Source organism: Mastigoproctus giganteus, chromosome 2 (assembly GCF_048544385.1).
Source record: "Mastigoproctus giganteus isolate SK-2022 chromosome 2, ASM4854438v1, whole genome shotgun sequence".
Classification (NCBI taxonomy): Eukaryota; Metazoa; Arthropoda; class Arachnida; order Uropygi; family Thelyphonidae; genus Mastigoproctus; species Mastigoproctus giganteus.
The window spans coordinates 162,561,251-162,586,910 of NC_143576.1; the positions used below are offsets into that span (position 1 = coordinate 162,561,251).

At 35.1% G+C, this 25,660-nt stretch overlaps 1 protein-coding gene across 2 annotated transcripts in view; it reads left to right on the forward strand.

Moving 5' to 3' along the window:
• The window catches only part of LOC150089715 (small ribosomal subunit protein uS11), a 107,729-nt gene that overhangs the window by 39,899 nt on the left and 42,170 nt on the right, over window positions 1–25,660 (forward strand). For both annotated transcript variants that reach the window (XM_090368757.1, XM_090368758.1), the window contains exon 3: window positions 12,452–12,613. In XM_090368757.1, the coding sequence (XP_090224883.1) occupies window positions 12,452–12,613 (162 nt within the window). The remainder of the gene's footprint in view (window positions 1–12,451; window positions 12,614–25,660) is intronic.

Here is a 25,660-nt window from a genome sequence, read left to right on the forward strand (position 1 = left end):
TGCCTCTACTAATGTGGGCAAATTCCCTGTGAGTCACGCCTTTATTGTTTGTATAACTTCCAGCAAAGCTTCTCTCTCTCTCTCTCACACACACACACACACACACACCAATTTTAATTAAAACTTGTTGCACATTACTGGATGAAATTGTGTTAGATGAGTATGTGCCAGATCTGGTTTATACAGAAAAGACATTTTTTCCCCCCTAAATTAACTGGTTTTAATATATATGTGTATATTTAAAAATATATTTACATAAAGTGATAAAAAATATAATACCAATCTAAAAGTAATACAGATTTCAGAGTTTTCCGAAGCCAAGGCTTTCTTCATCAGTGGTTATACATTCTGGTTAAAACTTTGTATTCACAATGTAAGTACACTGTATTGGCTATTGTTGTGGTACTGGAAGTATCTCTTCATCTGGTTGTCATCAAACAGCCTACCAAAGAACTACAAATTTAGTGGTGGGGATGTATGTGCCATCCATGATCATTGTTCATAACCTTTCTGTTGTTGCTATATGAAGATGCTTGAGTCACTTCTGGTTGTAAAACCTGTGTGCACTATCTACAATTACCACATTTTTGTTTGCTGGAGGCTGCAGTGACAAAGAGACACTTCTGCTGCCATGGCAGAATTATGACTGGAGTAATGTTGCCACTGCAGCAGTTGTGCCTTGTACTTAGAGCATATAATGTATGCTGCAATCTGAATGTGTAATCCACTGACAAAGAAAGCCTTGGCTTTGGAAAGCTCTGGGATGTGTATTTACTTAGATTGTTTTATTGTCTTTAATTTATATTGGTTTAGTTTTATATAAATTATGTCGCATGTATGGAAAGTTTATTTGCATTGTTTATCATAGAACATAATCCTCCTGAGTTGATCTAATCATGCATGTATATTATTCTGAAATAGCACAAAAAAAAATGTTTGTAGAAGAGTAAAAAAGTGCAGCATTGTTAGTGACATTAGGACAGGTGGAAAATAAGAAGCAGTAATAGTGCTGAACACTGTCCCTATTGCTACAGATGGTAATAATTAAAGCGATTCCAAGTTTTATTCCGTTGTGGTAACTTTTCCTAATTTAAAAAAAAAAAAAAAAGTAAATCAAAAGCAGCTTCTGAATAACCTGAAAATATGTGGGTTCCTTTACAAAACTTGTCACATTTAGTGTTAATAATAGCCCTATTATGGTAGGCCTAATAATGGGAGTATCCTCACTTGCTTGGAAAGTCTGTTGATGTTCCTCTCTCTTTTTTAGAAAAGACTGGAAGATATGAACAGCCTATGTGGTTTATTAAATTAATTTTGTATATTTAGAGTGATGCATGCCTTTTGTCCCAAAAGGCATGCATCATAACTAGACAGTGTTTGTTACTTCAGATCATATTTATATGCTGAGTTACAGCTGATTTTGAACTATTTTTCTAGTTACTTAAAAATGCTTCCTGATTTAAAAGACTCAATATTTGAACTTCAGCCTTTGCTAATCTTGTTATGTTTGAACATAATTTTCGGCTATGGTGAAGCAGTTGTTCTTGGATGAACTTTACAACAGGTGTCCCCAAAGATAAAAATAGGGTGGCATCAGATCTGATGATTATGGTAGCCCTAGTTTTCCAGTATATTGATTAGAAATACTCTTTGTCAAAGAACTGTTGGAAACAAAGTGCAGGGGTGCATCATTCTCCTGGAAGAACATACCCATGCATTTTCATACTACAATATTGTCGAGGAATTCCTGCAGTGTAGCCAATTAATTTTTCTTCAGGTATGTTTTGCCTGTTGCAGAAGTAGGGTCCTCTAGCCACTTCTTCTTACCATCACTTGTTGATCATGTTCAGTATGCATTGCTGCAGTCCACATTGTTTGTTTGTTTGATGTTTGTTGATGTGACCACTAAAATAAAACAAGTCCTCTTCACTATACATGATTGTTCACTTGAATTGTATCCTATGAGCCGTAAAGATCTTTTGTGAGGCGAGTCTTATGGGAACTGAATTTGTTACCTGTTAGAATGTGTTGGACACTGCTACAATTAGTTCTGCATTGTTGACAATAAATTTTTTGCCTTTCTTAATGACTTCTATGGACCTGTTATAATTTGTCCAATCACAGCTATTGCATTTTTTTAGTTGCACTTGGTCTACTGTACAGAGATGGTTGTGTGCATTTCCAATTCTGTTGAAATGATGGTTATATATAAAAGTATCTCCCTAGGTGTAGCTGGTTAAATTTCTCTGCCGATATCTATGAGATGCCTGATCTTTTCTGAACATAAATGGCTACTTAATTTTTGTCCTGGCAGAATTCAACTTGCAGCAAGGAATAATGGCAACTAGAAGCATTTTATTATTTTTCCTTATGGTGCATTACCTTTGAGATACCCTATGTACATTAGCATTAGTAGAGGCACATGATGCAAGAAAGCAAGCTTATACAGCATCAGCCAAGAAGGGGAAAAAAAAAAAAAAAACCCATTTCACTGATCCATTCATTCCAAATGTTTGTCTAGTTCTGCCTTGAATTTGTTTAACATGTTGACTGCGACGACTTATTTGGGTGAACAGGTCTCCGACGCCAATCCGAGTTAGGCATGTTAAATTATTCAAAATCCGAATTATAATATATATTCATCACCAAAACTCCTAAAAAAAACTTATTGTTGATTAAAAAAAAAAAAAAAACTTCTTGAATTATCTCGTAGATGGCACGTGTAATAGAAAATTCCTCGCAGCAGCCAACCAAGAGTTAACTTGAGGCGTATTGTTACCCGTAGAATTGGTGGTATATGAGTCAGCGCTGTGCGTAAATCTGTAGTAGTGACATAGACTGTGCCTTGTATTTAGTAATTTGTTACGTGTTTCTACAAAAAAACAAAAGAACCTAAAACATGGATACGAAGAGACCACTGACCGAAGAAGAGCTTGAGCTGTATGCTAATATGAGCAACTCTGAATTTGAAGAGATTTTTGGCGAGCCGTACGATTCTGGTTCCGACAGTGACAACTATGAACCTAACGATTCAAGTGAGAATAATGAAGGTGAAGCCAGCTGCCAGCCTGAAGATAATCCTAATTCTTCTCAGCCAAATACCTGAAATAATGATAATAATTTGTGGAATGAGATAGCACAAGATCCTCCACAATTTATTTTTGAAGAGAATATTGATTTGAAAACGGACACAACAGAACTTAGTGTACAAAAATTGGTAGAGATATATTTTTCTGAAGAATTTCTTTCATTATTAGTGGAACAAACTAATTTATACGCTAGGCAAGAAATTGAAAAATGTGGACAATTGCAAAAATATGCCAGGTCGTCAAAATGGAAGGACACTGACATCTCAGAAATGAAAGTGTTTCTTGGACTTTTGCCACAAATGAGTCCTTGTTCTTTTCCTTCAATAGAGCATTACTGGAGTTCAAGTGCATTCTACAATGTTATGTTATGTTTTGACGATCTTTTATGAGTCGAAATAGATTCCAATTGATATTGCGATATTTTCATTTTGCAGATAACTCATTAAAATCAGCTGACAGGCTATACAGGGTAAGACCTATTTTTAACCATTTCAATAATGTTATAACCAAAAATTACGTACCTGATAAAAAAACACATGTATTGACGAGTTGATGATGTGGTATGGGAGACTGAATTTCTGCCAGTACATAAAAAATAAAAAGCACAAGTACGGAATCAAACTTTACGAACTGTGCAAGTCCAACGGCCTTGTTATGAAAATAAAAATTTACTCAGGTAAATCAGAAGAAACTGAACAAAACATGGGTCATACAGCTGACCTATGTTGTGCTATACTTCCTTGAGGACTACTTAGACAAGCGATATGTAGTGTATATGGACAATTTCTAGCAGACGAAATTGTTGTCTGCTAGAAAACTTATGTATGTGGAACATTTATAACTTATGTATGTATAATTTATAACTTATGTATGTGGAAAACTTATGTGGAACTCACCAACAGAAAAGAAAATCCAAAAGATCTGGTAATAAGAAAATTTAAGAAAGATGAAGTTGCATGGCAATGAAATGGCCCTGTTGTAGTTTGTAAAGGGAGAGATAAAAGAGAAGTACTCACTATTTCTAACAAACATGATGAAATGGTCAAGGTACGTAACCGGAATGGAAAACTTTCAATAAAACCAACATAATTCGGGATTATAATAGCGGAATGTCCAGCCTAGATCAATCGGATCAAATGCTGTCATATTATTCAGCACTAAGAAAAACCATCAGATGGCTGAAAAAAAATTGCATTGCATATTTTAGAAATATATGTACATAACACATACATCCTTTTCCATCAAGTTACAGGTTCCACCATAAAATCTCTAAAATTCAGAGAAACATTCATTGAATCTTTGATTGGAGAAAAAAATTCAAAACGTTCCAAAGAAGATTAGGTCAGAACACGACATTCATTATTTAGAGACAACACCACCAACCGAAAAAAAAGGACATCCAACTAAACCATGTCAAATGTGTACCAGAAATAAAAAAATTCCAAGAAACACGCTATTATTGTCCATTGTGTCAAGAAAAGCCTGCTCTTTGTGTAGAGGAATGTTTCAAGAAATATCATAAATAAACAATATAATATTATCGTGAATTTTAGTTATAAACTTTTCTTTATATATTTGTAAATAAAATATATATATATATATATTTTTTTTTTTTTTGTGAATAAATTTTCTGTTTTCTGATACCGTGGTTGATTTTTCATTCTTATCCCAGAAGCCCACTATCCATCAGATGCACATATTTGCTACAAATATACTCGTAACTGCACCTGAAAGGCAAGTCATACGAGTCCAAATTAACTCGTAGGCAGCATTCGACGAGTTAAGCTATCAACTTTCACAACAACAGTTTGAAGTTTGTTCCAGCAATCAACTACCTGCTGGCTAAAGGCAAACTTCCACACATCTGTTCTACAACTGCCTTTCCTCAGTTTGGAGCCCCTTCATGTTTGTAATCTGCGCTAGAGGAAGAATCCCCTCAGCATTACACCTGCTCATTCCATTCAAGGCCTTATACACCTCAATTAGATCGCTTTACATGTGCCTAGTCTCCAGAAGCTGCAATTTGCAGAACTTAAGCCTTTCTTCATAAGAGCACCCCTTTGTTCCCTTCACCAGTCTGGTTGCCCTTCTCTGTATTCATTCTAGCAACTCTACATCCTTCCTAAAATGAGGCTTCCATTTTTGGTAGGATATAGTATACAGTACTCAAGGTGTGGCCTGACCATTGCCTTATACAAGGGGATAATCACCTCCTTATCCCTGCTTTCAAAATTCCTGTATATCATTGACAAGACCCCTTGATCTACCCTGGCAACCTGTCTGCACTACTCAGAAAACTTCATATCTGACTGCACAATTATCCTGAGGTCTTTTTCATTCTCCACTGTACCCTGAGTGTAACACCACATAGTTGGTACATTTCTCTGCGGTTACTGCTACTCATATGTAGTACTTTGCATTTGTCAATGTTAAACTTCAGTTGCCATTTCTCAGCCCATCGGCACCTCCGTAGCCAGGTGGGCAGGAGCAGCAGTGCATACCACATGCTTCTTGATTAGACCGAGGTTCGAGCCCTTGACCACCAAATACGGAGGATGCGGAAAGGTCAGGAATGACCACCGCATATCCCCAGAGCAATGTGGCTTTAGTTGCTAATGCTCCTAAAAACCAAATAACAACAACAATCTCAGCCCATCTATTCAACTTTGCCAGATCCTGTTGCAGCAGCATACTGTCATTACGGTTATTAACAACTCTGCCAACCTTTGTATCACCTGCAAAGCTTGATATACCTTCATCAATATCATTAATAAATATACAAAACAACAATGGACCCAACACTGACCTCTGAGGGATACCACTAATAACATTAGTCCATGTAGAGCAGTAGACCACTCTTCTTCTCCCACTCAACCATCCTTTTATCCATTGTAGCAATTTGCCCTTAATGCCATACTAGCTCCAATTTGTACAGTAGTCTTCTATGTGAAACAGCATCAAACACTTTCCTGAAATCCAAATATATGATTCATATTATTCTTTGCATCCAGTTCCTTCGTGACCACATCATAGTATCCAATCAAATTGGTCAGACAAGACTTCCCCTTGACAAATGCACGCTGTGTCTGAATTATTGCTGCAGTCTTGTCTAAATGATCCTGCAATGCTTCTTTAACCAGTGACCCCATTATTTTTCCTGGAACAGAACTAACTGTTGGGTCTGTAATTACTTGTCACTCTTTAATCCCCTTTTGTGAATTGGAGATACATTTGCACATCTCCAGTCCCTGAGCCCAACGATGCTCTCATAATTATGGCTAAGGGTTTGCTTGCTTCCGTTGCTGCTTCTTCTAATATAACTGGATAGATGTCATCCACCCCAAGTGCCTTACTTAGGTTTAACTTCAACAATTTCTCCTCCAATTTGCTCTCAGTTATTACAAAATCATTTAACTCCTCATTTGTGAATGTAGATGCCAAATGCTCATTCAGTTTGTCAGCTATCTGAGCAGGCTCATCTACAGTCGAACCATCGATATCAAGTGGACCAATCTGATTCATTCTTTCTTTTATAGTTTATATAAGTAAAGAAGTCTTTGCTGTTTTTCTTTGCATCCTGTGCCAAAGATATTTCATAATCTGCCTTCGCTTGCCTAACCTCCTTTGTGACTTGATTACAGACTAGCTTGTATCTACCATAGGCTTCTATGTCACCTGACAATTTATGTGAATCCCATGCATTTTTCTTCTTTGCCACAAGTCTCATTTGTTCATCTGATATCCATTTGGCCTGAACCTTGAGTGGTATTACTTAGTTGGAACAAAAGCCTAATTGCTTCCAAGATTACTTCCTTGAATGCTTCCCATTTTAGTTACATCTTTAAGTAAATCTCACATCAATACTCTGTGATCACTGCTACCTAGTGGTTCCTTTGTTTGTAAATTCTTACTGTATGAATAATCACTGCTGATAATCAGATCAAGAGTGTTACTCCCTCTTGTTGCCTCTCTAACATGCTGCCGAGAAAACATCTAATAAATCCACAAAAGCCTTGCTAGTGTGCGAGTGACTAACCCACAAGTTCCAGTCTATATCTGGGAAGTTAAAATCCTCCATTACAAGGCACTCTGATTTACTGGCCCACTCTATTTCTCTATATAATTGTTCATTGTACTCATCAGTCATTTGACCTATAACAAACTCGTACCCTCATTTTTTGCTTTCCCAGTGCTTATGTCACACCAACTGACTCAACATTGCACTGTCCATCTATGTCAACTGGATGCACTTCCTTAGATTTTGTGTTTCTTAACTAATAGCATAACTCCTCCTCCCTTCCTATCCTGTCTATACTTTCTGTACACATTGTACTCCCCAAATTTCAATTCTGCATCCCTTATATCTGAGTGCCACCAAGTCTCTGATATCACAATATCCGCCTTGGACGTCTTAACTGGCACTTCGAATTCATCAAATTTGTTTACTATACTCCTAGCATTGGTGTACATGCACCTGTTCTTACTCTTAGTTACTCTAATACAGCCCATGTATTTACTTGTTTCATGACCCCCAATAGTTTTTGAAATCCCTAATAACTGGCTTTCTGGGATGCTGCTCATTCCAATAAAAGCAGTGTAAGAATCATTTCCACCTCTGCCTGCAGCTACTGTTAACCTATTAGTCTGTGAATTCCCCCAAGCTAGCAGTTTTCCGACCCACCTAACATTGCCTCGATAGCATCAGCAAATATTCTACATGTAGCAGAAACTCCTAAAATTGGAAATGTTGGGACATTTCATGATGCTGGATGTAAACTGCATATATCTTCAAGTAGGCACAAAAAAGGTGGCACTATATTTTGACAGAATGGCAAAGCAACATTGCTACAACCACAGTTATAGCATGTTTCTCACTAATGAAAACCTTCCCAAGCAGCACATTTCTGAAGGTATGAATGCAGAAAGTAGGGGTCTGCTTTCTGGGAACCAGCACACCTGTACGATACTGACATAATATATGTTAATAGCAGCATGCAGTAAAACATGTCAGAGGTGGTCAGTGCTCATTGTGTTAATCTAGCATTTACTATAATGAATTTTTGCTTAGAATTCATTATAGCAGCTGTTATTACCAGTTGTAGCAGCTGAGGCACTGGATATTGTGTCTGTTTACTTTGTTTGTGCTGATTGAAGGAATGAATGAGTGAGCAATTGGGCAGTATGGTGATGTGTACTCAGTTTATGCAATTCTTTTCTATAGTGTTTTGCTTTTTGTCAGTTAGTCCCAGTTTTTTTTTGTCAACATGCAGTCTTTTCCAAAATATAATTAAGTTGTTTGATTCATTTTTAATTTATTGAAACAATTGCCTTTTGTGTCCTTTAATTAATTTAAAAAAAAAAAAAATCCATGAGAATTGCTTCCTCAGTTCACCCTATTATTTTTTTCACCCTAATAAAATATCACCCTATTGTCTTATTTTCTTGCTTTAATGTGCACTTCCTGGTATAAGCTATACAGCTGCATGTTCCATGTTGCTATTACTAAAGTGATACTACAGAGACCTTGTGCTGTTAACCTGCTTTAGCAGCCATAGGAAAGTTTCCCAAGGTGAGTGATACCACAATTATTATTGACAATTACATGTGTAATTAATAGTTATTTTAAGCTTAAAAGTAGTGCAGAAAATCACTTGCACCACAATTTAAGTTTTAAAAAAAAAATTTAAATAACAGTAGCTATATATACAGTAGAACCCAGGTAAGAAATTCCCGCATAAGAAGTTTTTCCATGTGCTAGGTTTGGTTTCTTAATTCCCAATACAAAAAACTTCCATCTGTTGTAGTGAAGGTCAGCAACTTAAATAAGTTCAAGGTAGAGCTAGACAAACATGTGGAGTGAACTCTATATATTGTAATATATTATTTTCCCACGTGAGAAGTTTTCCTGCATAAAAAGCTCATGATAAAGAATACACAGTGTATTATTATAATGACGTTTTCCCACTTAATAAGCCTAGGCAGGCGAAGGCAGATTACGAGAAATCCTTGACAAAAGATGCTAAGAAAAACAGCAAGGATTTCTTTACTTGTATAAACTCTAAAAGGAAGGGGATGAATCTGATTGGTCCACTTGACATCAATGGTTCGACTGTTGATGATCCTGCTCAGATAGCAAACGGACTGAATGAGTATTTTGCATCTACATTCACACGTGAGGAATTATTAAGGTTTGAAAATGGCAGAAGGTTATCAAATTGTAGCAGGATACTTAATGATTTTGTAATAACTGAAAGCAAAGTGGAGGAGAAATTGTTGAAGTTAAACATAAGAAAAGCACCTGGGGTGGATGGGATCTATCCAGTTATATTAAAGGAGGCGGCAAAGCAACTAAGCAAACCCTTAGCCATAATTATGAGAGCATCCTTGGATTCAGGGGAGGTCCCTACGGACTGGAGATGTGATGTGCAAATGTATCCCCAATTCACAAAGGGGGATCGAAGGGTGACATGAGTAATTACAGACCAGTTAGTTTAACTTCTGTTCCGGATAAAATAATGGAGTCACTGGTTAAAGATGCATTGCAGGATCATCTAGACAAGACTGCAGCAATAATTCAGACACAGCATGGGTTTGTTAAGGGAAAGTCTTGTCTGACAAATTTGATAGGATATTATGATGTGGTTACAAAGAAACAGGATGCAAAAAATAATTTTGATATCATATATTTGGATTTCAGGAAAGCTTTTGACACTGTTGTGCATGGAAGACTATTGTACAAATTGCAGCAGAATGGTATTAAGGGTAAGTTGCTACAATGGATAAAAGGATGGTTAAGTGGGAGAAGACAGAGGGTGGTAATCAATGGGTGCTGCTCTTCGTGGACTAATGTTATTAGTGGAGTCCCGCAGGGTTCGGTGTTAGGTCCACTGTTGTTTTGTATATTTATCAATAATATTGATGAAGGTATATCAGGCTTAATGTCGAAGTTTGCAGATGATACAAAGGTTGGCAGTGTTGTTAATGGCAGTAATGGCAGTGTGCTACTGCAACAAGATCTAGATAATTTGGGCAGATGGGCTAAGAAATGGCAACTGAAGTTTAACCTTGACAAATGCAAAGTACTGCATATGGGTAGAAGTAACCCCAGAGAAACGTACCAACTGTGTGGTACTACACTTAAGGTAGTAGAAAATGAAAAAGACCTGGGAGTAATTGTGCAGTCAGATATGAAGTTTTCTGTGCAATGTAGACAGGCTGCCAGGGCAGGTCATGGGGTTTTGTCAGTGATATATAGGGATTTTGCTAGCAGGGAGAAGGAGGTGATTGTCCCTTTGTATACGGCAATGGGCAGGCCATGCCTTGAGTACTGCATACAGGTCTGGAGGCCTCATTTTAGGAAGGATGTAGATTTACTTGAGCGTGTACAGAGAAGGGCAACAAGATTGGTGAGGGGAATGAAGAGATCCCTCTTACCAAGAGAGGCTTAAGTTCTGCAAATTGCAGTGGCTGGAGACTAGGCACCTGCGCAGTGATCTGATTGAGGTATATGAGGCCTTGAATGGGTTGAGCACACTGAATTCTGATGGGATCCTTCCACTTGTTCAGATTATGAACCTAAGGGGGTATAAATTCAAATTGAGGAAAGACAGATGTAGAATAGATGTGTTGAAATTTGTCTTTAGCCAGTGGGTGGTTAATTGCTGGAACAAACTTCCATCTGTCGTTGTGGAAGTTGACAGGTTAAATTTAAGGAGGAACTGGACAGGCATTTGGAGGGAATGGTGTTTTTTTTTTTTTTTTTTTTTTTTTTTTTTGGCTGTTGCTGCATAAGCTCATACACTTGCTTTCTTGCATCACATGCTACTGCTACTTCTACACTTTATTTCTGTAGACTTCCATTAGTATTTTTGGTAATTCTTTAAGAAATATGGTTCAGTTTATAAAATAATTTGCAGAGAATCTTTTATTGTGAATATTTACAAGTTGATGAGTGGAGAAAAAGGAAACTACATGTTTTGATCAAATTTATATAGAAAGTGTGATATTTTTAATGTTGACGAATTAGGACTCTTTTTTTTATAACCTACTGCCTAATAAGACATGCATTCAAAAGACAGAATTGCCGTGGTGGTAAACTGAATAAGGAGAGAATTACAGTACTAGTGGGGTCTAATATGGATGGCTCAGAGAAACTACCATTGCTTGTGATAGGAAAACCCAAGAAACCATGCTGTTTCAAGAATGTGAAAACACTTCCATGTAAATACAGGAATAATAAAACTGCATGGATGACCTGTGTTCTTTTTGATGAGTATTTAAGCACTCTAGATTCAACGATGGCAGGAGAGAATAGAAAAATTCTTTTATTTGTCGATAACTGCCCTGCTCATCCGGAAAAACAATGAGCACTTGAACAATGTCCATGTGGAGTTCTTCCCTGGGGATTTCATGTGCAATTATGCAACCAATGGATCAGGAGTGATCCAAGTTTTAAAGATGCTGTTATAATTAATTCCTTTAAAAAGGCTGGATTCTATAATGATATAGAAGAAAATGTTGATAGTGTTGAAAGTGGTAAACAGGAACGGATTCCTTTTGACGAATGGGATTTACAGTAAATTTTTATGATTATGTTAATGTAGACAATGATGTTATCGCATGTGAATTGCAAAGTATTGAAGATATTAGCAACGAAGATCGAAACATGACTGATGGTGAATCTGAACAAGAAGATGAGTCTCCTGTACCAAGATTCCGAGATGCAATGATTGGCTTTTCCTCACTGCAGCAATTCTTTCATAGTGTAACCGATGTTTCTGTGTCAGTGTTGAAATGTGTTAGGGTAATTGATTTTTTCTGTATGAAGCTCTCCCCAAAATATTTGAAGCAGTCTTTGGATAGCTACTTGAAAAAATTATAAATATTTTTTAGTTATTTATTTATTATTATTATTTTTACTACTTGTAATTATTGTAATTGATTTTTATCATTCTCATTACCTTTCTTCTCATTGCACCCTGTTTATAATTTTGAAATCTTATTAAATCATACTAATAAATATTGTTTTGCATTAAATGACAATTTTTATTCGTGTAGGTAATATTCCATACCCTTAAATCGTTTTCCCTCGTAAGAAGTTCTAAACCTTTGGTCCCCTGGAAAACTTTTTATCTGGGTTCTACTGTATGTGTGTGTGTGTATATATATATTTATATATCAAAGAGTTTTATTATTGGAAAGCTTGTGGCAAAGTTTCCTATGGTTACTTTATGTATAACACAGTGTAAGATTTACTAAGTAGGGGAAAAAATAAATAAAAGTTATGTGGTGTGTAAGTATAATCCCCCCCCATAATTTGGGTAATGTTTATTGCATGTCACATTTTTTGTTTATCCTTGTAGAGAAACCATTGCTAGAGTTACAGGGGGAATGAAGGTAAAGGCTGATAGAGATGAAGCATCTCCTTATGCAGCCATGTTAGCAGCCCAGGACGTTGCAGAGAAGTGCAAACAAGTTGGAATTACTGCACTCCATATTAAGTTAAGAGCAACTGGAGGCACAAAGTAAGTATTGTCTAATTCTTTTACCACAAATCATTTCCTACAGAATAGCAAAGAAATAGATAGATATGGTATACAAGATATGGCTAAAAGGTCCCAGGCATGGCTTTATAAGTAAGTTAAGGTTGAAACCTATTTGTTTTTGTACAACAGAAGTAGTTTCCTTTGGCAGCTTTGCATGATGCTATTCTTTTCTGCCACAATTGGTAACATTTTTAGAACTCATTTGGGAATGGTCATTTAAGTGTTGTCAACATACATTACTGACCTTCCTCCAGAGACCAAAATATGCCCCCTTCAGTGTAGTTTTGATACTTGGGACTCAAAAGAGTCAGATGAAACCAAATAAGTGAGAGTAGGAAAGCTATTCCATCTGAAGGATTCATTTTTATATAGAAATTGTATCACTGATAATACACTGAGCTGGAGCATTGTCACGATCAGCTTACTTTGCACATTTTGTTACATTTTCCTCAAATCCTTCGAGTTTTGAAGCGAAATGAATTCTGAGTGCATAGTTCTTTTTTTTTTATCAATGAAAAACAATCAGCATGATTGAATTTTGGTTTGCTTATGCTTTCTTTTTTTAAAATTTTTTTTTTTAACCTTCAATGTACTGTACTGTCTTCCAATGTTTGCTCTGCCCTTTGTCTTGGAATCATAGTGGGTTTAAAAATTTTATTCCTTGTAATGACATAATTCAAAATAGAATAGTTCTGCTGAAATTTTGTTTGAAAGGTAGATGCAAATTCTTTTTTTATTGGTCATGAATTGAGTGTTTTTTTTTTTTTTTTTTTTGTTTTTTTTTGCCATCTCTACACACCCTTCATTTCAAGATTGAAATGAAGATCTGTGGAAAGATCACTAAATGACAGCAAGTAAAGTGACAATTAGCTTAATGGGAGTAACAGATTTACGCAGTTTGTAAACATAATGCGGAGAGTAAAATTTATTTTCAAATTGAAGAGTAGTTAAAAACCACATTTAACTGGTTAAATGTAGATTTTAGAAAATTGGTAGACCTTGTTTCTGATTTATTGAACAAAACACCGTGCTAATTTTTGGAAGATAATTAGATATTTTGCTGGAATATTTTCATGACAAAAACACAGGCATGGCACCTCTGGTATTCATCTTTACTGAATATCAGGTAATGAAATTTCTTCAAACATCATTTCTAAAAATATGAGCTTCTGTTCTTTTTCATTGCCTGAATGGTTAAATGTGAATTATAAAAAGTTAGTGGATTTTGTTTCAGGTTTATGTTGATCAGAACATCATGCTAATTTTTGAAAGATAACCAAATATTTCATTGGAATAGTTTCAAGACCAGCAGAATGTCATGGTGTGTTGTCTTATTACTTATGAAATTTTGAAATGAGATACTAACCTGGTGATTACCAATCACTAGATTAGTATTAATTAGTGCACAATGAATTTCATTCCTTCAGTAAAAATTATGCATTTTCATATGAATGGGTGAAAAAGTAGTCATCGTAAATGATCACCAGGGCAGAATTAACATTCTGCTGGTCATCATTTAAGATCGAATCCTCTGGATAGTCCAGATAAAAAAAATTATTTCTTTTGTAAAGCTTGCACCTGTATTTATTAACCTTTCAGTACTTTTGCCTTTAAGTTTGGAATACATAATTAATATATAATTTGGTATAAATTCTTTACTGGATGCTTTGAATGAATCGCTATTCACTATAGTTCCCGTGTTAATATGTGCAAAATCCGGTACAAATATCTGGTAATTTTGTTCATACTGAATGCAAAACTTAAATTATCTCAAATGTAGAATTTTTCAAACTGCATTATATTGAGTAGTGACATAAACTTCTGTCATTGACCATAACAGTGCCTTTAGTTGCTGTTGTGAAGTATAGTATTTTTATTTAGGAGATATGTATCTTTTATTTTTTCTTGGCTATTGCTCAAAGGTAGTGTTGAAGATACTAATGTTGCCTGTTTTTCTGATAAAATATGCTGCTATCCAATATGAATTATTTGGCTTAACCTTTCTATTGAAAGGAATTTCATGCAGTGTTTGTTGACATTGAATCAATATTTCATTAACTTCAAATACAGTCATTACTCATTGTGCTTGATTTATTTTTTCTCATTCCCGAATTTTTTTCTGAGTACACATTATTAAATAGAATGCGGTATTTTCCTAATCATAGCCATTTTCTTGACATTATTGGAAAAATGGGCATTCCACAAGGGGAATACCGTTTCTGCTTCCCCCCCCCCCCCCCATCACTTCCAAATTTTGTTTATACTGTTTTTTCTTTATTTCAATATTCAATAATTTTGATTCTTTTTCAGTTGAGCTAAAAGTCTGATTAAACAGTTGTCTACAGCATATAATTTTATATGTATCTATTAATTTAGAAAAGCTAAATATATAATAGATCCTTGATTTTTCATTAACTGCTTGTGGATAGTATCTGCTAGACGTTACAGGTGTTGATGTGTTTTGTTCTAAAAACAAAAACACCTGCATATATATGTATATATAGAATATTATTAGAAAAAGTAAATCAATCCAATAATAAGAATACCATCAGGGACTTAAGAAAACGCAAAAAAAAAAAAAAAAAAATTTTTATTATCGCTTTTTACCGACAATCTAGATGACTTCAACTGGGGCCAACCACCCAGAATGAAGGCAAAAAACGACAAAAAGTTCTCTCTTTCTGTGATGATCAATATATGCTAAGTAATTTAAATCTAAACCAAATATAAACCAGTATAGGCCGAATATAAATCGAATATAAAGTCAAGAAAGCAATAAGCATAATTAATTTCAAAAATTTGTTTTCTGAACCTATCGTTTCAATATAATTTTCAATAAAATCGTTATATTTAGTGCCATGTATATATGTAAATAGGATACACTTTGCATTCTTGGTGTCTTATGGCGTAGAAAACTTGTACCCACCGGCTTGCAAATTACAGTGTATCATTTTTTTTTTTTTTTTTTTTTTTTTTAATACATATAGTTAAATTCATTTAAATTTACTTAAATTCACGCTGAGATAACATGCAAATTCAGCTCAGGGTCCTACTATAGGAACGGGTTTGCGATCCCGGGCATTCCCGAGCCACAACTTATATCTTGTAATGCCTTTAAGCTGTCCTACACTCTTTATTTTTTTTATTTCTCCGAAATTATTAGGGCAATCCGAGGACGTAGGAGAAACTATTTCTTATCTATACCACTATTTTTCGCCTTTGTGGAGTTCAGGTTCTATTTTTCCTACTCCTTTAGTTTTTTTCTTCTTACTATCTGCATGTTTCCCCTTGCGTTAATTTAATTATTTATTTATTTTTACCGTATCCATCACATAGGGGGCACCACATATTATTTTGACAACTATTACATTATGTCCTAGATACGGTCAAATGTAGTATGTATTATATATTTAATCTTATTTTAATCATTAAATTACGTTCTCTGTCGGGTCAACGATGATTAATATATGCTTACATTTATATTTTACTTATATTTCTTACCTTTGATTCTAATATTTCAAAATTTTTTCTTAATTAATTATCTTCATTCGATTTATTTATATTCGATTTATATTCGGCCTATACTGGTTTATATTTGGTTTAGATTTAAATTACTTAGCATATATTGATCATCACAGAAACAGAGAACTTTTTGTCGTTTTTTGCCTTCATTCTGGGTGGTTGGCCCCAGTTGAAGTCATCTAGATTGTCGGTAAAAAGCGATAATAAAAATTTTTTTTTTTGCGTTTTCTTAAGTCCCTGATGGTATTCTTATTATTGGATTGATTTACTTTTTCTAATAATATTCTATAGACATTATGGGTGTATTGCATGATTGCTTGCAACTGCATTAACCCATAAATATTAGTTAATGTCTTTTAACTTTCTTTCCTTTTATCACTAATATAACTATTAATATATATATATATATATATATATTTATTATTTATTTTTTTTAAATTACACTATTTACTTTTTAATTACCACAATTGCATTTGCATAAAATAATGACTAAAATGGAAGGCCAATGTAGAACCATGCAATCCTGACTACAAGTTTGGGAAGTCCTACTTTACATATCATGTAACAGATATTTTCATAAAAATAAAATGTGACTAATCAGGGCATTTGTTACATAATAATATAAAAGTTAAAGTTGTTATGGAGAAGTGCGATGGTATACTTATAAACAGCAGAGAAGGCATAATTCAAATAGCAGAAGACTACTATAGAGAATTATACAAGGAGCGAGGGAATGATACCAGCAGTGGGGAAGATGGATTGCAAAGTAGCAACACATACGACATACCCGATATTCTTCCTGATGAGGTAGAACATGCATTGAAGAAAATGAAGAATCGGAAAGCCCCGGTGGAAGATGAAGTTACTGTAGAGTTGTTAAAATTGGGAGGAAGAGACATAACACAAAAACTGGCAAGGCTCTTCACAAAGTGCATTAGAAAAGGTATGACACCTAAGCAGTGGAATAATGCAATCATAGTTTTGCTGCATAAGAAAGGAGATAAATCAGAAATTGGAAATTATAGACCAATTAGCTTGTTATCCCACGTCTACAAGTTGTTCACAAGAGTCATTACTAACAGATTAGAAAGAATACTGGATGAGAATCAACCGAAAAAGCAAGCTGGCTTTAGGACAGGATTCTCAACTATGGATCACCTTCTCGTAATATCACAGCTAATGGAGAAAGCAAATGAATATAAAACACCATTATGCCTGGCATTTGTGGATTATGAAAAGGCATTTGACTCCATACAGCATAAGGCAGTGTTTCGGGTACTGGAAAGACAAGGCATAGATACCCCATATATTATGATTGTGAAGAAAATATATGAGAGTGCTACCGCCTTTATTAGACTAGACAAATTGAGTAGGAAATTTAAAATCGAGAAAGGAGTTCGACAAGGAGACACAATATCTCTGAAACTGTTTACTGCTGCCTCTTGAAGCTTTCAGAAGATTAGACTGGTCGCAGAAAGGAGTCAATGTGAACGGAGAGTACCTAAACCATTTACGATTTGCAGATGACATTGTGGTCATAAGCCACGATCCCAAAGAATTAGAGGAAAATCTTAATCAGTTATGCACAGTTAGTAAGGATTTTGGACTAAAGATGAATATGGCTAAAACAAAAGTAATGATGAACAAGTATGCCACGGAAAGGGAAATAATGATTGAAGGAGCAGTAATTGAAAAGGTGGAGTCATATACTTATCTGGGACAAGTTATTAGCTGTAATAATGATAAATGGCTGGAAGTCAAGAGAAGAATAAATTTTGGATGGATAGCATTCAGGAAATAGTCACATACTAAAGAGCAATATCTCAGTTTGTTTGAAATGTAAAATAATGAATAAATGTATACTCCCCACCATGACTTATGGAAGTGAAACTTGGGCACTCACCAAAAGAATGGAAGAGAAGCTGAGAACTACACAGCGAAGAATGGAACGAATTATACTGGGAATCAGACTGTTAGATAAGAAGAGAAACACATGGATTAGGCAGCAAACTCAAGTAAAGGACATTCTTATCAAAACTAAAGAACTAAAATGGTCTTGGGCAGGACACATAGCTCGAAGACATGATGACAGATGGACTAAGAAAATAACAGAATGGTACCCAAGAGGAGCTAGAAGAAAACCTGGAAGATAAAGGCAGAGATGGATAGATGAAATTCATGAGTTTTTGGGTAGTAAATGGATGGCCAGTGCTCAAAACAGAAGGAACTGGAAAGTTGCTGGAGAGGCCTTCATCCTGCAGTGGATTGAAAATGGCTGATGATGATGTGTTCAAAAAGTTTCATTGCATTACGTAGATTCTAAACAGCCCCCATCCTTAGCAGTTAATAGAATTTAAAAGGATGGTGACAGTTCCTTTAAACATTATGGAGAAATTTTCAATAAATCTTATTGGTTGATAGTGTGACGGTCATCATCTGTGATCACACAGTCAACCAGATGTCTGCTTAAATTCATTACACTAGTCTAAGGTTTTGCAGATTGAAAACTGTGAACAGTTTTTATTCCATATCTAGTTTGATTACCAAAGCTCGCTGTTAAAAAATATAACAACAGGTAACATCAAAGCCTTCAAAAAATGGCGTTGCATTTGCTGCAAACTTCTGATTGTGTGTGTGTTCATCTTAGAGTATAAACAGAAAAAAAATAAGTAAATTCCCCACCACACAAGTCAAACTTACAGGTCTAAAGTTAACCTTTTGAATGAGAGATACATTTGCACTTCTCCAGTTGGTAGCAACTTCCCCTGAATCCAATGATGTCCTTAGTGTTATAGTTAAGTGTTTGTGCTTTTGATGTTGGATAGGTTCCATAAGCCTCGGGTTTGTTTGGCTGCAGCAGTTTCCCTTCTTGCTTCTTTTGATATCATAAAATTGTTTACCAATCAGTATTAGAGAGATGCCAGCTAACTGCATGTCTAAAAATGTCTTCATGCGTGAATATAGGAGCAAAATATTTATTCAGTTTTTTAGCAACCTGTACAGGATTGTCAACAGCTGTACTACTTATATCCATTGGAACAACGTGATTCATTGCTTCTTTCTAGTATTAATATAAGTAAAGAATTATTGACTCTTTGCATTCTTAGCTGATGACTTCTCATCTACTTTAGCCTAAGGAACTTGATTATAAGCTAGTTTATACTTTCTGTGGGCCTCTGTTTTCCTGATAATTGATAATCATTCCATGCATTTTTCTTCTGTCATTAGGGTCACTAGTTTATTTGACATATAGTTTTGTCTAAATCTTGAACAGAAATTTTAGTTAATATTAAAAGTGTAGTAGCATCTATGATTGCTTCTTCAAACACTTCCCCATTTGGCATGTGGTTTTTTTGATGCCTACTGAAGGGAAAAAAAAGTTTAGTGTCCGAGCCCATTACTGTGTACCGGGTGTATTAGTAAATATCCCAAAAAAAAATGACTTGAATTTAAAAATTAAAATATCTGTTAAGGTGACATTGTGAATTTTAGTTTTCCTTCCTTATTGGCCCCACTTTCTACATCATTAGTTGTTTTGTTATTGAAGAAAGTTAGCCATAAAAAATAAAATAACATGCTTTCTTAAGCCTAATTAATGCAGTTATCGCAAGGTGAGAATTTAAAAATAGTGTCATCTCTCACATGAAATTATTGAAGTGCTCCAGCTTCATAATCGGCATTCTCCGATTGTTTATGCCTGCTGGCTTTGCACTACTGCAGCTTCTGGTTGCCATTCAATTCTTGAAGCATGTGGGCTTTTCAGTTAGTTCTCAGTGATGCTGGCCATAGCAACTGCCAAGATAGCACCCAAATGCAAATGGTAATACAGGATGGCCTCAATTAACATGATTAAATCGTCCCGTGAGCGCATCGCAAAACAGAAACATGTTAATCGAATATAATATTACGAAAAATTATAATTGGTCCTTGACCTTCAGGAATGTCCATAAAGAATTTTAAAAATAACTTTTAATTGTATACCATGTAAAATATAATGAAAATAATTATGGAATTAAATGTTTATTGCATAAAACAGCGTTTCCCAAGCTGTGCGCAGCTGAATATTTTAAATTTGAGAGAAACAGCAATACTCAACATCTGTTGGACACTGTGCGAACTAGGCGCCTCCGTAGCCAGGTGGAAAGGAGCAGCAGTGCGTAGCACACGCTTCTTGGTTAGACCGGATTTCGAGCCCATCACCACCAAATATGGAGGATGCGGAAAGGTCCGGGAATGACCACCGCATATCCCGGAACAATATGGCCTTAGTTGCTAATGCTCCTAAAAACCAAATAACAAACAAACCGTGCGAACTACTAACTGAACGTAGTTCGCAGTTTCAACATTACTTATTAAGTTGTTTGGACCTAACTACTTAATAAACGGAACTGTTAGGTATTTCTTTTTTGCCTAGGGGCACTGAAAAAATTACTGAGATACTAAGGGCACCATGAACCGAGAAAGTTTGGGAACCTCTGACATAAAATACACAATGAAGAAACTGTTTGATACGGAAATATTTGAGCAGTGTTGGCTTTATTTTTTCATCAATCAATTTCTGATAGCCGACAAATCTTCTCTAGGCCCTGGCAAAATAAATATCGCAGAGGAACCTCAAGCAAAAGGTTTGAGGTTCTCTGTGATACAAAAGATTTTATCTAGTTCTTTTACTGTTATCTTCTTCGCGGTAACATTTTCATCTGGCTCATTTAAAAATTAGAATTTTTAAATGCAAATCTGCAAATAACTATTAGCGGGAGACAAACAAGTAACATTTCTTCTTCCGATGGTTGGTGGAACACACTGAGGCAGGCAAAAGCTTGTTTATTGCCCTTCCGATACATGGTAAGCTTAGCGTGCGATTCAAATCTTTTTCAACTATCGCATAAAAAAAAAAAAATCTGTTAACTGGAAATTTGCATTGTATAAAGTGGTATAATTTTTTCAAATAGCGGTAACTGAAAAACACGTTAATCGGACTCGCATTATGCGAAGCCTGGCTGTAAATGTTACGGACAGAGTGGTGCATCTATAAAGTTCTAAGGGAGATATTTTAAGAAACATCCCAAGTAATCCTTGAAAATTTTCATATGCCATCTGCAGTGTTATGTAATCATCTTTGAGAAAACAAAATCCCCCCATACCTTTGATGATAGTTATTTCTTTTAATAATTCTCATAATGGTACACTCTGATCACTGAAACCTGAAGGTCCCTCATTCCCTTTAACACAAACTAAACATGAAAGGTATTAGAATCCATAATACTATAGTCCAGCAACTTAGACGGTGACCTCCACAGAATTGCTTGTGCACATCATCTAGTTCATTGCCCCTTAGGGGTGTTGAGTCAGTTATATCAAGTATAATTAGCTTCTTCCATGATGTTTTTGTGTTTGTGTAAAGGGAAAGCTTGAAAATGCTTAAATTTATTGTGGAAAAAAGTGCTAAGGGGCCAGGCTTGGGAAATTATATACAAGGTTTCTGAGTATTTGCATTGAAGAAAGTTAGATATTGATATAAAGAATTATATCAAAGCTACACATGAAGGAAAGTTAAGGTTTTCTTTTCTTCTACTGGTAAAAAGAATAGAAATAAATGATTTGATGAAATGTGCTATTCATCGCAAAATCCACAATTCATAAGCTAAAAGCATTCTTGTTTCTTTAAATAAACTGTTGCCTGTAGTCAAGGAGAACATAATTTTGGACTGTAGCAAGGAAGTTCTTCAAAAAACAGAAGGAGATTGATTATAAGTGGAAAAATTACCAGTTTAGAAAGAAAATATTAATAGAGAAATTCTCTATTAAGATGAAGAAAATATAACAATGGAAGAACTAGAGTTAATATTACAAAAATCAAAAAACCAAAAAAAGCCCAGGCATAGACAATTTGAATGTAGAACTATTTAAATATGGTGGCCTTATTAAAAAAAAAATGCACTACAGGTTGACCCTCACTGATCCGGCCTCCGGTTCCACCGCTAATTTGGACATAATTTCTGCGAACGTAATTTCAAATTTCCCGGGTCGGTGCACCAACCTGCTGCTATTATTTTGGTGGCGTTGGTTGCAGCATCAGCTGTTGGCGCAAATTTGTAAACACTGGCAAGCCATTCCCACTTGTTTCTCAGTATTTATTATTATTACCTGCTCACATTTAGCCCCAGCCATGGTTCCAATGCATTTATCCCCAGGGGCTCACATCTGGTGAGCATGGGCTTTGCACACACCCCAGGGTCCTGAGCTGGATATCATCATTCTTCTCTTTCTTGGTGATTCCCTTCTACTTCTCTGTCTCTCGGTAAATCAAAGCTAATAATAATAATAAAGGAAGTGCCTATCGTGGTGTAAAGTGCAAACATCGTACATTGTCCATAACAGATAAGGTTGAACTTCTGAAAAAACTCGATAGTGGTGTGTCTGTAAGAAGTTTAACTCTGCTTAATTGTAAATTCCAGAAATTTCTCTCAGTTCCTCTTATTTTAGTAATTTTCTTTTAGCTATTCCTTTTTAGATTTTTTTTTTTTTTTACAACTCACTTGTACAAACTTACGGAAAAACACAACACAATACGATGGATAATACAGCGCGCTTGTTTTCACAAAATCTTTAACAATGCCGACAAATTTATTGCGATGTTTGAGAGTTTGTTTTATTGCAGTGCTCGCCGTGCGTGCAATAAACTAATCACAAATGACCTTCACACGTATGCCGTAAGTAATTTACTTGGCCACATATGCCACATAAAGAAATACTTTTTTTTTTTTTTTTTTTTGATATTTTAAGCGAAAAAAAAAACAACAACGCTGACATTACAATATTTATTTTAGAATTACTAATCAAATTATCTGGTAAATATTTTTTGGTCCTGGGGAATTTTTTTCTTAAACTAGTTGGCAGTCAACATGTTAAAGGTAACGTGGTTAGCTGTTGGGTAAACTGTATGTGCTAATATAACCACCGGTGATCTGGCACCCACCCCACAGGTTCCAGCGCTGCCGGATCAGTGACGATCAACCTGTACTAAAATTATTTAACACCATACGGCATAAGTAACAGATACCCAAAGATTGGGAAACAGGAATAGTAATCAATTTGCACAAAAAAGGCTCCAGATTGGCTCCACAACTAAAGAGGGATAACATTGCTATCAACTGCTTCAAAGTTTAATTCTTTAGTATACTAATATACTAAAGAATAGACCTAATAAATACAGTGAACAATTATTACAAGAACAATATGGGTTCAAAAAAGGGAGAAGCACAATAGATGCCATTTTTTCTTAACAACAGATTTTGGAGAAAAGAACAGAGTTCAACCTACCAACATTCCTACTGTTTATCGATTATGATAAAGCATACGACAATGTTAACCGAGAAAAACTTTGGCAGATTCTACGTGACAAAAATATCCCAACCCAACTCTGGAAAGCGATGCAAAGTCTATATAAAAACTCAAAAGTATGCATAAAATATTCTAATGGCCAACTGTCAGACCCAATTAATGCCAATAAAGGAGTCAAACAAGGATGTGGACTATCACCAAATTTATTTAATATCTACATCAATAAAATTATTAAAGAATGGAGACAAACAATTAACAACAGAATACAGCTGAACAACAGGAATAAAATCCAAACTATATTATATGCTGATGATCAAGTTATAATTGCAAAATCCGAAGATGAACTACAGATAGCAGCAAATGAACTGAATAAAATAGGTAAAAAGAAAGAGATGAAAATCTCCACCTCAAAAACAAAATCAATAGGATTATGTGGAAAAAACATACAGAGTCAAAATTGCTATTGATGACAAAATAATAGAACGAGTATCTGATTTCACCTATTTGGAAAATTTAATATGAAATGAAGGGAAAGATATTCACACTAAACTACAAAAATATAATAAAAATGAAAGGAATGATTAAACGCCACTTCGGGAAAACAAATGACAACTGAAACAAGATTAAGATTCCACAACATCACTTCAAAATCAGCTCTCTTCTACAGCTGTGAGACTTGGGTCATAAATAAGAAAGATGCACACAACTAGAAGCAGCACAAATGAAATTTTTAAGACCATTATTAGGCTTTACAAGATTAGACCACCAAAGAAATATAGATATTCGTGAGAAATTAAAAGTACATGACCTAGTAAATGACATAAAACGGTATCAGAAAAAACGGATCAGCCGCATAGAAAGAATGAATCCAGACCAGATCCCAGAATTAGCCTTTAACTACAAACCTACAGGCAAGAGATGTGGGTTGACCAACGTAACGATGGTGAGATCAAGACCACATTCGAGAGTTACAATGGAACAGGTCTTAAAAGACCTAAGCCGGACCGAGTTCATGATAATGATGAGAAATCGGAAATAGCATCATTCCGGTATCGGTACTTATGGAGGATAAGAAATGCTAGATCTGATGGGAAACATATCTCGACGAATATTTGCATTCCACCACACACAGTAGGAAGTTGTTGGCATTTGGAGAGTGAAAACGATATGCTTATTATTGGGAAGGTCTCACAATTGAATATTATTCACACTGTTAGTAGATAAAGGCTTTGTAAATGATGCTTTACTAATTTGTAAATGAAAGCAAAAGACTGGTTACTATCATGATGATATGAACTTTGAAATCAACAAATAGATTGAAAATAAACTGCTGCCAGATCTATCTCCAGACTGTTATTGTAATGGACAATGCCAGCTACCATTCTGTAAAATATAATAAAAAAACCAAATTTGGCTACTTTATAAAGAGATACGACATTAGTTACGGAAAATTGAAGAAAATTCAGGCTTCCTTAAATCAGTGATGATTTAAGGAAACCTGAGCTCCTCCAATTAGTTAAAAGCTTCTCCGATGCAATCCAAATACAAAATCGATGACATTTTGAAAATGCCTGGTCATACTGTATCTCAGCTTCCTCCCTATCATGCCGATTTAAATCCTGTCAAGTTTGTAATGGGAGATATTAAATGGCAAGTTGCCAAAGATTACATTTCTTTCACTCTGGATGGCATTAAAGAATTGGCCAAAGCAATTTTCAGACAGTATGCTCCTGATAAATGATAGAAATGTTGTGATCACATAATTATATTTGAAATACTAATATTGGGAAAATAGAAGTTGAATAGATGAGGAAATCGACAGATTTATTATTAATATAGCAGACGATTCATCTTCAAATACTGAAAATTGCAATTCACATTCATTTGATGAGGATTTGTAGTTCATCCCTTGATGATATTATGAGTAAGTTGACTTTAATTTTCCAAAAAAAAATTTAGCATATGATCCAGTAATGATTATTTCAAAATACTGTATAGTTTATCCTGTATATTATGTAATCTGTTACAAAAATTCAAATAACCCATTTGTACAGTACTTGTATAACATGTATTTACACTACACAAATTCGATCATACACGATTTATAAATAGGGGAACGATATCGTATATAACACAAAGCGAATTCGCTTATGCACGATT